The following is a 19,371-nucleotide window of genomic DNA, read 5'->3' on the forward strand; positions in this document are numbered from 1 at the left end:
TTTCTCCCGATGAGGGAAGCCAGGGACAACACGATCCGTACCCTGAATATTATTAACTATGCACATACTCACAACACCCCTCTAATGCTCCTCTCCACTGATGCTGAGAAGGCATTTGATCGGGTGGACTGGACGTTTCTGCTCTCCACATTGACACATCTGGGTCTTCCCCTTCGTATTCCTCTCTGGATAGAAACGTTGTATTCCTCCCCCAGCGCCAGAGTACAGGTTAACGGTGAACTCTCCAACTCCTTTTGTATTACCAATGGGATGAGGCAGGGATGCCCATTATCCCCCTTGCTGTTAGTGTTGACCCTGGAGCCCCTCCTACGAATAATTCGTGCCAATGGAGATATCAGGGGAGTCCAGATTGGCCCCACTGAACATAAGGTAGCTGCTTATGCGGATGACCTTTTATTTTATGTTGCAACACCGGTAACTACTTTGCCAGTTCTTATGCGAGAGCTTGACAGATATGCCTCGCTATCTAATTACAAAATAAACCTGCAAAAGTCGGAGGCACTGAGTGTTACTCTTTCCAGAAAAATTAGAGAGGCCTTAGCCCCTTCTTTCCCCTTCAAGTGGTCTAACTCAGCTATCTCTTACCTGGGCACACAGATTCCCACTAATCTAACGCGAATTGTAGATCTCAATTTTACCCCTCTATTAAATAAAATCTGAAGTGATCTACAGAGGTGGAGACAGATGGCATTTACATGGTTTGGGAGGTGCAATGTGCTTAAAAGGAATGTTATGCCTAGACTGTTGTATATGCTGCAAGCACTCCCAATACACATCCCGCTTTTTATCCTTCGAAAATTCCGTTCAGAATTTGTAAAATTTATCTGGCTTAATGGGGCGCCCAGGCTTAGGATGACATTACTGAGACTCCCCAAAGCCAACGAAGGAATGGCATTCCCTGACCCAGTTTTATACCATCAGGCAGTGCACTTGTCTAGGCTGCTGGATTGGTGCACTAATAGCCGCTCCAAACTGTGGGTTGGGTTGGAGGATGCATGCTCTACTGCCCCCATTGCCGCAGGACAGCAATGTACACCTATCCATTGATTGGGGAGACCTTGAAAGTGGTCACTAAGTACTTCTCCTCTCAAAACGTAACCATATATCCGTCTCCAATGTCTCCCGTTCTAGGTGATCTTGGATTTCCCCCGGGCCAGACTGACCCAATATTTCGCCAATGGCGTGCTTTGGGCATGTATAGAATATCCCATTTCATGCATAATGGGGAATGGCAACATTTTTCGACCCTACAAACGGAAAGGGATCTCCCTTCCTTGTCGCCCTGGCGCCACATACAACTCACTTATGTTCTGAGATCCTTGCTGCGGCCCAATACAATAGCCCGATCGCTTCTTCCTCTAGAGGACTTGTGTGCAACTGGTCAACCTGTACGGGGCACACTTTCCCATGCCTATTAAACCCTGTTATCTGTATATACGCCAGAACTCCCTTTATTTGTATCCCAATAGGAAGCTGATTTGGACACTTGTTTTACTGAAACCCAGAGAGATATGTTACTTCATTTCTGTCATAAGGCGTCCATTTGCAACAAATATCAGGAAAGCAACTACAAGTTGGCCACTCGCTGGTACAGGACACCGGTGAAGCTTGCTTGCTGATTTTCCCGGGGTCGGATAGCACCTGCTGGAGATGTGGCGACACACAGGGTACGCTACTGCATGTTTTCTGGGAATGCTCAAAAGTGCAATTATATTGGAGTTCGGTAGCTAATATTATCCTAAAGCTTACAGAAGTGGATGTAAGGGGCAATTCGGCCCTGGCACTTCTTCATGTTTTGGACATGTCCCGCAGGTGCTATAGTAACTCTCTCCTGAGACACCTTCTCAATGCAGCTAAGGTCTGTATCCCAGCCTTATGGAAGAAAACTGCCCCTCTGATGGTAGTACATTGGTTGCAAAGGGTTGCTGATATATATCACATGGAGGATATGATATCCACTGACGCTAAGAAAGCGGAAAAATTTGCACCGACTTGGTACCACTGGATCCACTTTATCACTACTGAGGAATATTGCGGTTTGTTACGACCACCCGCCTAGATACCTGAGTATGCTGGGATGGATGCCTAATTGCATTCTGCCACTGTTTCAGAGATGTGATTCTATAGCTGGTCAATGCCCACTTTAAACCCCCCCATCTCTCCCCCCCTTCCTTCTTCCCTTTTTTTCTTTCTCTTTTTTTTTTTTTTATTCTTAACTCCTTTTTTTAATTAGTTACTTTGTTTGTTCTTCTTTTAGTTTTCTTTTCTTATAAAAATGTTTTTGAAAACCTTAAGATATCATGGTTCCTGCTACTGATACAGCACAACGGGTTGGTTACAATGTTTGTATTTCTATGCGGTTGGCCGTTACGCCACAAGCTTGAAGATATGTATTGTTAGAAACTAACCTTGCTGTATGTTCTTTTTTGAACTGTATGTTACGACCACTTTATTTTCTTTTCTTTGTATGTACCTTGATATCTTTTAATAAAAATAATTTATAAAAAAAAAAAAAAAAAACTACAGACCCGTTAGTTTAACGTCCATAGTTGGAAAGGTCTTAGAGAGTTTGATAAAGAACCACATAGAGGAGTTTCTGCTGGAAAATAATATTATAAGTGACAGTCAGCATGGCTGTTGTTAAACAAATTTACTATCTGTTTATGAGGAAGTAAGTAAACAGGTAAACAGTGGAATAGCAGTTGATATAGTGTACTTGGACTTAGCTAAAGCATTTGACACTGTATCCCACAGATGGTTAATATGCAAGTTAGGGTCGATAGGTTTAGAAAAGTTAATCTGTAAATAGATAGAGAACTGGCCTAAAGATCACATCCAGAGTGTTGTAATTAATGATTCATACTCTGAATGGTCTAAGATTATTAGTGGTGTACCCCAGGGTTCAGTGTTGGGTCCTTTACTGTTTAACATCTTTATAAATGATATAGAGTTTGGGATTAAAAGTACCATTTCTGTCTTTGCAGATGACACCAAACTATGTGATGGAATTAAGTCCATACAGGATGTCTATAATGTACAAGCAGACCTGGATGTACTGTTTGATTGGGCAGCCAATTGGCAAATGACATTTAATATAGATAAATGTAAAATTATGCACTTGGGAGCTAACAACATGCATGCTTCTTACTGTTTAGGGGGAATACATTTGGGGGAGTAAGAAATGGAAAAGGATCTGGGGGTTCTGGTAGATCATAGACTTAATAACAGCATGCATTGCCAAGCTGCAATATCTAAAGCTAGTAAAGTTTTTTCTTTTATTAAAAGAGGAATAGACTGCAGAGATGGAGACATTATCGTGCCCCTGTACAAACCATTGGTCAGACCACATCTGGAATGTGCAGTACAGTTTTGGGCACCAGTTCACAAAAAGGACATTGTTGAATTGAAGAGATTGCAGAGAAGGTCAACTAAATTAATAAAAGGAATGGAGGAGCTCAGCTATGAGGAGAGATTAGCTGAACTGAATCTATTCTCCTTTGAAAAGAGACGTTTAAGGGGGATATGATCACCCTGTATAAATATATAAACAGTCCATATAGAGAACTCTCTTCCCCATTATTCACTTCATCATTACAGATCATTACAAAGACAAGAGGGCACTCTTTGCATCTGGAGGAAAAGAAGTTTAAGCTCCGGATAAGGAAGGGATTCTTTACTGTAAGGTCTGTGAAAATGTGGAATCAGCTCCCTCAGGAAGTAGTTTCAGCAACTACTATAGATTGCTTTAAGAAAAAGCTGGATGTTTTTCTAGAAGCACAAAATATAACTGGGTATTAAGGATTTAAAGTAAAAATAACAGTGACTGTTGATCCAGGGAACATCCGATTGCCTCATGGAATCAGGAAAGAATTTTTTTCTGCTGTTGAAGCAAATTGTACCAGGGTTTTTTTGCCTTCCTCTGGACCAACTATGTCTTAAAGGGTTTTATATCTGGGATATGTTTATTTCCCTAGTGGTTAAACTTGATGGACTCATGTCTTTTTTTAACCTAACCTACTATGTAACTATGTAACTTCCACTTGGTGTCCAAACAGGTTGTCAATTAGCTGTCCAGCAGAGTTGCATACTCATTCTAACACACCTGATAGTGATGGAAGGAGGTCCATGTTGCCAAGCACAACATCAAACCACATTGATTGCCAAGCTCACAAGCAGGGTCAAGAACTCTTAGAAAGGGACAGATGTTCTGTTGTTGCATAGCCTAATTTTGCTAATACTGGATTGTATGCATTATTTAGGTGTTTACACAAAACAAATAGTACTGGGATATCAAACTGCCAGGGACAAATTCACTTTGTGCCAAACATATTTTCTTGTTTTTCCAGCCTTTCAGGGTGTTTATGCAAGTTTGTATGGCATTTTAGACCTTGGCTCACTATATATTTACTTACTTAACTTGGCTTGGTAGTGGAAGCACATAAAGGTGGATTCCTCCTTTAAACCAGAAGCAATATCCTCCATTAATTTTGCTTGGCGTCAACCCCATGACATCAGAAATCATAAGAAGAAATAGCCACTCTTTTCAATTTGAAGCATGTTAAGCAATATGCCCAAAAAAACTCTTTGCCTATTTCTTCCTAAAATTTCTCTTTTCTATGTATATGTACACACATATAAATGCCTATATACATACATATATGCATGTATGTACATACATGAGTGCACATGAAGGTAAACAAACAATATACACCTAAAAAGAAAAACTTACCCGAATGAGGATCCTTCTCTGCAAAAGTGGCCAGTGCATTTTTTCAACTGATAGAACACAGTTCACGCACACATAGCGGGTCTGATTTCGAGCACAACTATGCGCATGAGGCTCCTGTGGTTTGGCAAACAACTATGTGCATCAAACAACAGTTTTAATAATACAATTGTGCTGTTTTTAGCTTTTCAACAATTCAGAGCAAGGAACTGCTTCAAAACAATCACAGTTGACTTGTTAAATTGGGGGTCTGTTGCATCACCCAAGGTTAAAAGTTCCTAGGAGATTGTAAAGGAGATCACAAAAACAAACCCCCCAAAAAACAAATAATGACAAGACTTTGAAAACAACTTTATTGCAATATGCAGTTTATACCTATCAAGGGTGGAAAACTGGACATATTATTGCAATTAAACAATATGGCCACAAACACAATAACATATCATTTCCACTGACTTCTTAATTGCAAAATGGACATTGAAACATTCAAAGTTTAAAAAACCAAAGCAGCTATTGTGCTAAATGGTAAGCAAAGTATGAAATGTAGCAACATAGTAGAACACAGCAAACAACTCCCCCCCCCACAAGACAAAAAAACAGATAAAGGAAAAAGCAAGTCAGACAACATCTTTATATATGCTCATGTTTATGCGCACAGCTGATACAAATTCACATGTAATTAGGACATACGCAGTCTATGCAATTTAGCTGTTTCTTTTTTGACAGTTTGATATTCCATAATCATTTATTGATATGATCCTTAACATTTGTAAACCAGTGAACAGCTATTTAATAAAAAAATAAATTAAAATAAAGTAGGCTTTAAGGTTTAAGTCATTTATGAAGTTTGTGTGCTTGGTTTAAAACATTTTTTATTATAATTTTTTATATGATTTTATTATTTTATTATATTTATATATTTATATTATATATTTATATAAAGAGAGAGAGAGATATATAGACCCGCGGACATCTGACACAGTTCCAGAGAGCAGGCAGCAGGGACGTCTTAACGTGTATTTAGTGTAGTAAGCAGACCTAACAGCTGTTTCTGCAGAACAGCGCCATCAAAACTTCAGTGACCAAACAGTGTACTGCAGTTCCTGTATGAAAATGCGACCTGAAATTCATGCTTGAAAACTGAAACAACCAGATTAGCGATGGCCAGATTTTTGATTGTCAACCTGTTTATCTATGGAAGCAAAGAAGAACTTGGTTGGATGATCTAGTCCGCTGGCAAAAGCGAGGTCTTGCCTGCCTGAACTCGCAAGTATTTATCACCAGGTGGATCCTCAGGTCAGGCATCGTCAGCGTTTAGGTAGGCGCCTATGTAAACAGCTGAAATTAGGTAACTCTTTCTGAACCTGAAAATAATAGGTCATTCAAAAAAATGCTTTTTTCTTAGCTAATATATATGTTTTAAATATTTGAACACCACAAACATTTTTATTTAGGGCTAAGTGAAAGATGTGTTCCTTTAGAAATAATGATTTTTTAGAACAGTGACTTTAAGCCATTGTCGAGCTGCCAGAGATATGCAGCTCGAAGAAGGCAATTATTTCAGTTGATACCTGCCGAGAAAATATGTCACCATTTTCTTGACAGCAGAAATTTGGTTGATAAATAGGTTTTTGGTGTCTGATTCCAGGTCGCAAATACATGTGTGCGAGCGCGCTTCGGATTTGGCTTGATTAATCAGGCTCCCAGTGCCTGATTTATTAACCCCCCTAGCGGTATTCCCGAGTGGATTTTACAGGCAAAAATCGGTATTCCCGAGTCACACTCGGGGTAGCTTTTAAATAAAAAAAAACCTACTTACCTTGTTCCGTCGCTGTCCCCTGGCATCCTCCTGGTCCCCACAGGTCATGGGGTAGATTTGGCGGGAAATTCAAATAGTTTTGTATTGGATTCAATACAAAATAGCTGTATTTTGTAAAGAAACATGCATATAATATATATTGTTATTTAAAGTTTATTAATACAGTTGGTAAATGTATTAAATATCGGTGAGTTATGCCTAAGAATAATAGCCTACAATGAAAAACAAATTTCCATGCCAAAAATTGTACCACTTTTTGCATGGAAATTTGGACAGAATTAGACCGCTATGGATGTTAAAGCTCTTCAAGGCTGGAGAAGATCCACTTCCATCAGTGAACCTGGGAAATCCAGCAAACCTGGAAATTTTTTCCTAAATGTTATTTGCTATTTGTTAGCAAATGTTTTCAATCCTGGACGAGATCCATTTTTGATTGAATAAGTAAAATTTATTCATCACATAAACAAAAGCAATACAGTCAGGGTACACATGGAATTGCGATGCAGCGCACAATACACTACATTACAATCCTCCACAACATGCTCGCACAACATGCTCGCAAATAAATACATACAATCATGCACACTGCCAGGTTTGCTGGATCACCCAGGTTCACTGATGAAAGTGTATCTTCTTTAGTCTTAGAGAGCTTTAATAAACCATGGGATCGATTTACTAAAGAAGCTTTGACAATTCAAATAACAAAGTAAATATCACTCTAAAAGAGATACAGTAAATGTGGTAAAAATCCACTAAGCTAAGTGAATTATCCCTTGAAGAGGAAAGAACACAGTGTACGGGAGCACTTGAAATCAGTAGAATCAGCTGTTGTTGGTCATTAGTGATCCACCAAGTAGGATTGTTTCAGGCAATGAAAATCAAAAGAGTGTCCCAGACAGTTAATTTAATTTAAATGATCAAATTTTTTTCTTTATTGCACTATCGTATTAGAACAAAAACAAAAGAATTAAAACTAGATCATTTATGATTTTCACAGAAGACAGCAGTACTAACCTATTTTTTATCTAATTTGCTTCACATTATATATACTATTGAAATCTGACTAAATTGCCGTTTAGTTCATTCTCAGCCCTAATCATGGTATATACAGTAGCTACATGATCATTGTTTGTTATAATTGAATTTGAGCATCTTTCATTTTCCATTGTGTAGGTTGATCAACATCATTGGCCTGAATACATTAAATATAATATATTTGTGAAAACAGATCTGTAGGAAAACATGACAATACTAGATGAAGGTAAAACAGTATAACAAATAGCAAAAGTTCTGGCATTATTAAAATAGGGAAACAAAACACATACATATAATATATTAAAGTATTATTCCTGAATAAATACAAAACTTTTTATGTAATACTTTGTCCAGGGCACTGGGCACTGTGTTGTTACAAGAGTTAAAAAGGAATCTAAAAATTTAGGCCAAATAAAAGCAAAAATGAACCCTGGAAAAAAATGCTGAAGATAATTATACATGAGAGTAATTAAGTAATCTTACACACATTTTTTGTCTAATCACAGTAAAACATTTTATATAGTAATGTGTAAAATATTTTTTTTTTCTTCTTAGAGTTATCAGCTGGAAAGCAACAATAAGTTGGTCCTCAATGGCCAACCTGGAAGCATCTCTGATCTGTTGGTGTTGGATGATGACAATGGGAATGTTGTGATTGCTGGAATTAAAGATGACCCTGTTGTCAACAGCCTGGGACTTAAAAAAGGTGCACAGACAACATTGTAGTGAGTGCAAATAAATCAGCAATACAATGTTATCCATCATTGTATTGCTGGTTTATTTGCAATCCTTAGCTTCAAAAGCTTTAGAAATTATTAACTGTAATAATAAAATAAAAGTGTGTGTGGTTTTTAAAGCAGTGTAAAAAGTTTTGATGATGGTAGAAATGAACTTATGAATACTGGAACTTTACAATTTTAAATACATATTAAGGAACCAATGTGAAGTTCATATAATGGACTAAAACATGTGTAATTATATGTCAGAGAAATGTGTGTTGTTTTTTGGCAAGTGTAACAAGAATAACTTTTTTACAGGAGATGAGCTTCTTGGAGCAACAATTTTTTTTGATAATCTACAGAAGGCAGAGGTGATTAATATCCTGAAAGCTGCAGAACCTTACAAAGCTGGTCTACAACTTCACACAAAAAGTGAATACACACTCCCCCAATTTAGCCCATACACTCTGAGAGCAGACAATGTGGTAAGGTCATTTACTTTTTCGGTAGCATAAAATGGTTATACCTAACTAAAAATTTAACAGTTATTTTATCTTTTTTTTTTTTTATAGGTAGGTAAACCTTCGGCATATGATGATCTTTACAACACTAAGATTCGTCGCTATCTTAAAGGTTCAGTTTCCATGCACAATTTGTCCAAGACAAGCACATATAGTGGGGAATTCAAATCCACAAGACCAAGCTACAAACTGAGTACAAATGGCTCATCAGGTAATTTGTCAAATATTCCAGAGTTGTCCACTCCTGAAGTACTTAGAGAAACTGATACAAATTCAAATGTCATCTGGTAATGCTTCAAGAGAAGGAATAAATATTACAAATGTAGATATAGTTTTTAAAGCACCTACAGTTAACATTTCACATAAACAATATCTTGATGTTGATGTAAATAGCTCCAGTGTTAAGTTTCCTAAAGCAGAAATAGATGGCAATATAAAGGCTTCAGATGTGAAACTAGCAGCACCAACTGTATCGGCCAAAGTAAAAGCTGCAGCGATAGATGTAGCTAAACTAAACCTTAAGCGGACAAAGTTTAATGTACCTTCTAACCTTTTTAATTCTAAAACATCTGTTCTAGATGATCCAGATCTTGAAGTGAATATGCCAAATATTCAGGTTCCTGATGGTAATATGGCTCTTCCAAAAGCAGATGCACAGGCTCCAAGGTTCAGTAGTTCACCAGTTAATGTTGACTTCACAAAAGAAGACATTACAGGTCCACAATTGAAAAGTCCAGAAGTAAATGTTGATTTACGTAAAGCTAATTTCCAATATCTGAATGTCAATACACCTGAAGTGAATATAGGCCCACTCAAACCTGACCTAAAGAGCCCCAATTTAAAGGGACAAGAATTGAATGTGGATCTTCCAAAAATCAGTTTGAAGGGTGCTAAATTGCACCCTAATGCAGATATAAACACTCTAAAGCTGCAAAATATGGTAGTAAATGTTGGTCTCCCAACAGCTAATATGCAAGTTCCAGAAATGAATGTTGACCTTCCTAAAACAAGCATTACAATGATAGGAGATCCAGATGTCAATGTATATCTTCCTGACCTGAATGTAAATAGGCCACAACTAAAAGGGCCAGAAATAAATACAGATTTATCTACCATTGGAGTGAAAAGGTCCAAATTTCCTGGTATGAAGGTTGATCTTCCTACACCTAGTGTAAGCTTGCCAAAGTTAAAAGGACCAGAATTAAATGTTAACTTACCAAATGCTGATTTACAAATGCCAAAACTGAGAAGTGTGGATGGGAAAAATGACATTCCTAAAACTGATATCTATTTTCCAAAAGGCACAGATGTAAACATAACTGATATTTACATTCCAGATGTCAGTGTTGGGTTCCCCAAAATTAACACACAGTTGCCAAAACTCAAGAGTCCAGATGTGACTGTTGACCTACCTCAGGCTGACTTAAAAATTCCAAAGGTTAAAGTTCCAAGATTGGATATTGATCCTGCTAAAACTGATCTTCAAATGCCACAGTTCAAGGGCCCAAATATTGACCTTTCAAAAGCAGACATCAATATTCCAAAACTGAAAACTCCAGAAGTAAATATAGACCTCCCTAAACTAAAGATAAATAAGCCAAAGTTAAAGAGTCCAGATGTTAATGTTGAACTACCTACAGCAGATCTAAAACAAGCCAAAATGCAACTTCCAGATGTAAATCTTGATTTACCAAAATTAGATTTAAATATTCCAAAACTAAATGGATCAGAGGTTAACGTTGCCCTTCCAAAAACAGATATAAAAGCTCTTGAACTGAAAGGAGCAGATGTTAATCTTGATCTACCCAAATTAGATTTAAAAGCTTCTAAACTTAAGGGTCCAGAAGTCAGTGTTGACCTTCCAAAACCCGATATAAATATTCCAAAACTAAATGGTCCAGAAGTCAGTGTTGACCTTCCAAAACCGGATAGAAATATTCCAAAACTAAATGGTCCAGAAGTCAGTGTTAACATTCCAAAAGCTGATATAAATGTTCCCAAAACAAACAGCCCCGAAATCAATGTTGAACTGCTTAAAGGAGGAATAAAAATGCCAACACTCCAATCTCAAGATATGAACCTTGAAGTTCCAAAACCAGACATAAAGCCAAAATTTAAAATTCCTTCATTTAACTTTTTTGGCAGCAAAAAAGGATTTCCGGATGCTGAGCTGAGCCTGAAACCTCCCCACATTAAAACTGGAACTTTAGATTTAAAGGGACCTAAATTGGATGTAAATGCACCTAACATAAATGTGTCGGGACCAAAACTAAAGGGTAATATTTCAAATCCAGAGGCCAACATTAAACTTCCAGAAGCAGATGTGAGGGGTTCAAAATTTAAAATGCCTTCTTTCAACATTAATACACCAAATGTGAAAATGCCATCCTACCAGATGTCAGGGCCAAACATTCAGGCCCCGAATGTAGATGTTGATGCTTCATTGTCTACTCCTAAACTAGATGTCAATGCACCTCAAATAAAGATAAAAGGCCCTGAGACTGATCTGAGTGCGCCAAAGTTTAAAAAGCCATCATTTAATTTACCTTCATTTCAGATGAAAGAGACAAATTTAAAGACACCAAACTTGGATATTGATACATCTGCAAAAAGTCCAGAATTGCCAGTCAATGCACCTCAAATAAATATTAAAGGTCCAGAAACAAATATAAATACCCCCAAATTAAAACTTCCATCTTTTCAGATGCCTTCTTTCCAAATGTCGGGTCACAAGGTCCAAACTACAGACATTGATGCATCTGTAAAAACTCCAGAGGTAGATATAAATGCACCTCAAATTAATGTTAAAGGTTTAGACACAAATGTAAATGCCCCAAAGTTTAAAATGCCATCTTTCCAAAAGTCTACTCCAAAGGTTGCAACTTCTGATTTAGATGTCAGTTATATTCTAAAACCTCCAAACCTTAATATAAATTCACAAAAAAAATATGCAAATGTTCCAGAAGCTCAGATAAAAACACCAAAGATTACTGTTGAAAGAAATGCGTCAGAAGTGGGTGGTTCTTTAAATTCTCCAAACGTGAATATTGGTGGTCCTAGATTTGATATTCCATCTCCAGATACAAAGATAAATGCACCTAAAAATGAAATGCCTTCCTTTCAGATGCCATCTTTTCAAACTCCAAAGGTAGATATTAATGGTCCCCAAATTGATGTTAAAGACCCCAATATAAATGTAAATGCCCCTATACCTAAATTACCATTGTTTCAAATGCCTTCTTTCCAAACGTCTGACTCAAAGCTTGAAGCTCCTGATATGGAAGTTAATGAATCATTTAAAACTCCAGAAATAGATGTAAATGTACCCAGCAGTGATGTTAAGGGACCAGAGGTACAGTTAAAAGCACCAAAGTTTAAAATGCCATCTTTTCAAATGGCAGGTCCTAATATCCAGACTCCAGATTTAAAAGCAGATAGAACTTTAAAATCAGCAAAAGCTGATTTAAATGCTCCACAGATAAGCATGAAAGAAATAGGACAAAAAAAAAATCCACCCAAATTTAAAATGCCTTCATTCAATCTTTCAGGTGTCAGCATTAATGATCCTGAAGTAAATGCAGGTGGAAATGTTAAAAATGTAAACATTACAATACCCACAAATCCTCCCGGAAATACAAGTGTAAAAATTGGATCACCAAGTGTAGAAGTCAAAGACTCAAAATTTAAATTTCCAAACTTGCGTATATTTCATCCTAAAGGCAACTTTCCAGATGTTGATTTAGGCTTAGAATCCACAAATTTAGATGCTCCTTCTTTTCCAAAAGTACAGGGCAGTGCCACATTACCTAATATGAATGTTAGTGCACCAAATGTCAGTAATAAAGTTTTAGATAAAAAGATGACAATGCCAAAATTTAAAATGCCAGCCTTTGGAAACTCTCGTTCTGAGGACTTTGATGTTAAACTTAAAGCACCTGAAGCATCGTTGCCAAAAGCTAATATGGAAGTGCAAAGCCCAGAGCTAAATGCAAATGTGTCAAGTATTAATATAAAACCTCCAAAATTCAAAACTCCAGATGCTGATCTGAAAGTTCGAGTTCCAGAGCTGGAAAGTGCAATCAGTGTACCAAATGTTCAAGCAAAAACTCCAAAATTAGCAATAGAAAACACAGCAGGAAATATTTCTTTACCTTCTGTTAATATATCTGGTCCTGGCATTGACATACCTGACAGTAAAGCAAAAGTCCCTGGTTTCAAGATTTCCCCATCTCAAATGAGTACACCTGACTTTGCTATGGAATTACCATCTACTAATATCAAAGCACCAAAAATAAATGCCCCAAATGTTAAAATTTCTGGTCCAAAGCTGTCAAGTGATGGATTAGATTATGTAGATATAGATGGACCATTGACACATTTAAATGAGCCAAAGTGGAAGGAACCATTCCCAGGTCAAACAGAAGGCCCAACTATTGATACTGGCATTCCACATATGAAAAATGTGGAAATTCCGCCACCAAACTTGGGCTATCAGGATGATGCCACCTTGAAAATACATTTGCCTTCAGTACAAGCCAATGCTCCAAAGTGGAAAAAACCTTTCTCAGGGCAAACTGAGGAACCAGGCAAGGATATAAGTGTTGCCATGCCCCCCGCTAACATGGACCTTACTTCACCTCCCAAAAAGGACAATCTTCAGCCAAAGTTCTCCTCCATCCTTTCTGAAAATATGTTCTCCATTCCTGATGTCTCCTTTGACTTCTCTCCCACACACACCTAGGTAAATCATACAGTATGACCTTACAATCATACAAATGTATATTGGATCTGGTTGAATGTGTAATGGACATGAATCCTGAAAATGATTTATTTTACAAAAAAGCATGATAAAATTATGACTACTAATACATTTTAAAAAGTCATCCTTTGGGTAGTTAGGGAAACGATTTTTTTTCTCTGAAAAATGTATTGTGTTTTACAATGTCTTATACTTTGTTGACAGAACTAATAACATATAATTGTTATCATTCTAAATTTTACTATTATAACATGAGATGGTCATAAATCATCAATTAGCTACTTTGCCTAAAAGTCAGGCAGTCGGATTTGGCCATAAACACTCATAACAATTGAATAAACAATTTAAGCATTTTAAACTTTTATAATATACATACATATATATAAGTATTTAACCGAAAATAGATGTCATGAGAACAGTCACTAAAATTATACCACAATCCAAATTATGCAGCAGCAGTAACAAAACTGACAGCAAAAACATTGAAAATAAAATAATAACAGAATCACCAAAAAGCAAACTTTTGTTATGCACATTGTACAGAGCTATAACATTTTACATTGCAGCATTTTTATTTTAGTAATTTTAGTTCAGGAAAAAAATGTCACCATCCCTGGATGTCCAGGTTCGTGTAAAAGTTTAGTCTGTCAAATTAAAGATGATTTATCATTGGATATCATTTATCACACAAAACATAACACATAGATCTTTTTTTCTTAACCCAACTTTACACAATATATTAGAGAGGTTGGATATTTTATTTACTTTCTGTTTAAAGTAACTGTCTCCAAATTGCTTGTGAAAAACTAGTGGCTCAAAAATGTTAAGCTATGTTTGTCAACTAAACAAAATGGTTCCTAATATATTATGTTTTATGTATCTTCTTGGTTATATATCAAATGAAAAATGTTACTATTAAATATAAATATAATAAAAATATATTTACTATAATTTATAATTTTGTACTATGCATTGTAATTTAGTAAATAGAATATTTTCTTTGTCCAAGATAAAATTAATATCTGATGTCATCACCTACTATTGCATGCACTATTTTGATAATCCATGTTTCTTCACCAAGTTGCACCAGGAAGTGAATAAAACAGCATCCACTTAAAACTTGTAGGTTTGCCTATTAAGTATAATGTTGGGTGAGCATATAACAAATTAGAGGAATGGCATGTACACTTTCATTGGGGGTTTCATTAGACCATACACAGCAACAATGCAGCAACAAAATTGCAGCAACAACTTTAAACTGTGCGCCTTGGGTAACTCCCAAACATTTATGTACACAATTACCTATTTGGAACAACCTTAATTTGCCACCTAGACTGACCATAAGGGGCTGTTAAGGTTACTGCCCAATTTTTATTCTGTAATGTTAGGTTCTCAGATAAACAATCCCTCATAGCAGACTCCTCCTTTCACATTTAGTGATGACCAGTTGCATCAAAAATGGTAGCATGACCTTCAGATCCATGTTATTGACTAAATGTGAGAAAACATCTTGCTTATGGTAAAAGGTTAAAAAATATGGATCAATTTTTGCTGTCCATGCTGAATATACTTTTTTTCACACTTGGTGGATGTGTCCACACATTTAGGATTTTTAGACTGGTTGAACATTTACACAAGAGGCATCTCAGAGTCTAAGAGTAAAATAAATTGATCTATACCTATAGCACTTTATCTCCACTTGGGATTGTTGGACCTAGATCAAAATCACAGCTGCTTATAAGCAGGTAATGCAACCTCCTTTAGTGACCTGGGATCATCTTGCACCTCTTCTGCACCTCTTTAGTGACTATGCTCAATCTAAGAGAAAGCAGATTTGTCACATACCGTACACCTTTCTTCCCCCCCTCCCATCTTTCCCCTTTTCTTCACTTTTTTCATGATTTTACTTTTTTGCTTATCTTTCTTCTTTCTTTCTTTGATTTGCTTCTCTTATCTATCATCTTGATTTCCTCACAAAATGTTATATGTTTTTAAGAATTAAGGTAATCTGCCTTTTCACATTGCAGTAATTTACTTATAACATTTAAATACCAATTGAATTTACTTGCATTTGTTATCAGTCATGTTCCTTGCTCCTCTAGCCAGCACACTACTGAATAACAGTCACCTCCTGGGTCACACCTCCTAACTCCCAGTTTTTTTTAAAAACTGCTTTAAGAGTCTGGTTCCTTTTTTAACATATTCAAATGAATTTCTTTTGATGACATTCATTTTTCATATAAAGCATCATAGCTTTGTCAACAAAATGTAGCCACACAAAAAGTCTTCCTTGCATGTAAATTTAATAAAGGTAATATTCCTCAGAGACTTTCTAAAACCCTGAATATGGAAGAGACTTAATGTCTGGTGTCACACTTACCTCTCCCTCACTAAAGCACAGGCACCTCTCTCCTGCGCATGCGGATAGTTCTGACTCTGGGCACGCCTGCGCTCCCAAGCTTTATCAGTTATTCCCATCCCACCCGCCAAACAGGAAATAGCCTCCTAATCATCCCTGGCTATTTAGCTAGCTCAGACACAGCACTTAGTGTTTGTGCAAAGTTTGTCCACTAGTGCCGAGCCCCCTAGCTCTGCTTTTTCCAATAGTCTTATAGATAAAACCCACAATCTTTTTTTTTTATGTTTAGATTAGCCTCACTAGATACTTTAGTCATGTCTACATGCTGAAGTTGTGTAGTTCAGCATAAAACTCCTTGAAGATATTAGCAACTTTGGGTGATAGATAAGACTTAAAATGTATTTCTAGCCATTTTTTGGATTTTTGGAGTTTTATATAGAGCAGCATGGGGTTAAAACACCAAAAGAAATTTTTTTTTGCGGTCTGCAAGCCACTAGGGCAATTTTTACTTAACTTTGTGTTTTACACATGAAATTAAGTAAAAAAAAAAAAACAAGTTGATGCAATTTTCATTTTAGAGAGTTGTCTCTAGAACATGTGTTACAGTTTTGGTTTCAATAAGTTTTTATCAAAATTTCACAAAAAGAGTTTGCATTTCAACTTTTTAAATTCCAACTTTTTAAACCGTTATCAAAGTAAGGCATATAAAGTGTACAAACAATTTAAGAAGTCTAATGTCCATCTGTTTCAAAGTATAAAGCACATAGGGCCACCTGTAGAAAACACGTATAGTCTCCAAGGTCATAAGTTTTAATAATCCTCCTTGAAGCTGAACATTGTCCATGGGAAAAGACAATGTCCTTGGGGGGATATTACCTATGGGGGTCAGCACTAGTGTTGTTATTCAAATTCGGGTCGTCCTAATGTTCGACCCGAATATGACCGTTCGAATTCGGGAGGACCCGACCCGAATTTTGCTGAATTCGAATCCCCAAATTCGACCCTCCCACAATGCCTAGGGACCTCCCCAATGATGCCTAGGGCCCTCCAATTAGAGCAGGGATGCCCCCTCCATGTTTGTTGTGGCAGGCAGCCGATTGGCTGTCTGTCACTGCATGCCACACAGGCAGCCATTGGCCTATATAAGGCCAGGGCGTGCCTGCATTTACCACTCCTGACAGGAATTTGCTGATAGCATCACAACTTTTCTGTGCTGCTTGGCTTGCTCTGTCAAAGTGAAAAAAAGTGCTTTACTTTGTTAGACTGTGTCACACTCACACTATTAGTCAGATAGATTGTTCGATTGTACTGTATTGGTGCAGTCCTGAAATCTACTGTACTCAGGTAGAGTGTTTCACTGTTACCTAGATAGATAGCTAGATAGATGGATACATAGATAGATACATTGATAGATACTTAGATAGATAGATAGATAGAAAGCTGGATAGATAGATAGTCAGTCAGTGTGTTACATACACGCAGGCAAAGGCAGGGTCCCCTTGCCGACTGCGTGCACAGTATCACACTTGTACTGAGAGACAGACACACAAACGCAGTGTATACTGCAGTATATAGTTTGTATACTTTGCTGCATATTACAAGCGTCACCACTGAAGCAAAGTGCTGCATACAACACAGCGCACTTGCATTTTTTGTGTCAACCCCTCCCTCCCCCCCAATCAAAAAATCTACTTACTGTACAAATTGACATATACATATAGCATATTAGTTAAAAGTATTTTGCAGGGTGTCAAGCCACATAAATAAAAACATTTCTACAATGTCTGGCCAAAGAAGGGCAGCTTTGGCAGGGGTGGCAAGCAAAGCAGTATGAGTTTCTTTTTAGCTGCAGACCCAAGAACAAGAAGTGCTGCTGTTGGTGGTGGGCGTCCATTATTGCCACACCAGGCACAAGACGTAGTGGAGTACATGACCCTGGGTCAAGTGATTCTACCCCCTCTTCATCCCAGTCCCAGACACAGGCCTTACAGGTGTCCCAAACAGTCCATGATACACCTGTTCCTCCTAGTTCTTCATCAGCGGCTGACTGTGTGCTCAACACTTGAAACGAGGCAAAAACCCAAACAAACTTGGAACAAGTTGCATGAGCACTCATTTAAAAAGCCACCACCCAGTAACCTGGCGAGAACACCTGGTCAAAGCACAGAGCTCTGTGCAACCATTTCCGCTCAAGAAGCAAGCTCAAACTGCTCGATCTTCCTCTGCTGTCTTTCCTCCTTCTGCCACCGAAGTTACCCGTGCTGCTGCCAGCAATTTGAGTGTGGAATGTAGCCGAGCATTACCTTTTTCAGGCTCCACCAGCGGTGAGCAGGAGCTCCAACGCACATCGGCTGCTGTTTGTCGCGTTGCTAGCAGTCAAGACCAGGCATCATTGCCATCCCCCACAACTTCTACCCCATGTCCAATGTTTCTGTGGTTAGCATTAGCAGTATCCAACCTTCCATCCCCCAGATGCTGGAGCACAAGAGGAAATATGGCCCAAATGACCCCAAAACAAAGCTAATCAATGTGGCAATTGCACAGCTGATTGTGTTAGAGCTCCTCCCTTACCGGCTGGTAGACTTCAAGGCGTTCCGTTACGCATTCTTCTGCGCGAACCCACAGTACGTTATGCCTAAGAGACAGTATTTTGCAGAAAAATGTGTTCCTGCTTTGCATGAACACGTGCAGAGCATTGTGTCCATGGCCCTGCAGCATTCTGGAGTGGGAAGATATATTTCATATACAGCTCACTGGGCAACTTTGGTGGCAGCAGATGCAGCTGCAGCAAGGCCTGCAAACCTACCTCCGCCCAGAGCACATCGCCATGCAATTTCCTGATCAACCTCCACTTCCACCTCCTCCTTTGAATCTTGTGCCTCAACCTCTTCTTCCAGGGACACTTTGCCGTGGAGACCCAGCACCAGCACTTCCCATTCGGCAGCATCTGTTCACCGCCAGCAACAACCTGCAGTTTGCTATTTCGGTGCACAATTCAGATGTTGCCACGCAGTCCTGAGGTTGCGAAGCCTGGGTTCCCTCAGCCACACGGGCACAGCCATTCTAAATGCCTTGTGGGAGCAGGAGGACATATGGCTATCTTCCTAACAGACTTCAGCCAGGCAAGGTCATGTGTGACAATGGGGCCAATCTGCTGGCAGCCCTGCGTTGTGGGAAACTTGCACACGTACCTTGCCTGGCTCACGTCATGAACCTGATAGTACAGCGCTTCCTTAGGAATTACCCAGGCCTCCAGACGCTGTTGCTGAAGGCCAGAAAGTTGTCAGCGCATTTCCGCCGGTCGTACACACCCAGTGTCAGATTGGTGGATTTACAGCGAAATCTCAACCTGCCAGTGCACCGATTAATTTGTGATGTGGCCACACGTTGGAATTCCACCTTTTACATGCTG

At 38.2% G+C, this 19,371-nt stretch overlaps 1 protein-coding gene across 1 annotated transcript in view; it reads left to right on the plus strand.

Annotated features, from left to right (window-relative positions):
- Positions 1-14,558, plus strand: part of LOC140329074 (uncharacterized) — a 43,046-nt gene extending 28,488 nt beyond the window's left edge. Inside the window, exons 3-6 of the mRNA XM_072409154.1 lie at positions 8,157-8,307; positions 8,639-8,805; positions 8,893-9,052; positions 9,420-14,558. Coding sequence (XP_072265255.1) covers positions 8,157-8,307; positions 8,639-8,805; positions 8,893-9,052; positions 9,420-13,582 — 4,641 coding nt within the window. The 3' untranslated portion in view covers positions 13,583-14,558. The remainder of the gene's footprint in view (positions 1-8,156; positions 8,308-8,638; positions 8,806-8,892; positions 9,053-9,419) is intronic.
- Positions 14,559-19,371: the final 4,813 nt, after the last annotated feature.

The sequence above is a fragment of the Pyxicephalus adspersus genome, chromosome 4 (assembly GCF_032062135.1).
Source record: "Pyxicephalus adspersus chromosome 4, UCB_Pads_2.0, whole genome shotgun sequence".
NCBI classification, from domain to species: domain Eukaryota; kingdom Metazoa; phylum Chordata; class Amphibia; order Anura; family Pyxicephalidae; genus Pyxicephalus; species Pyxicephalus adspersus.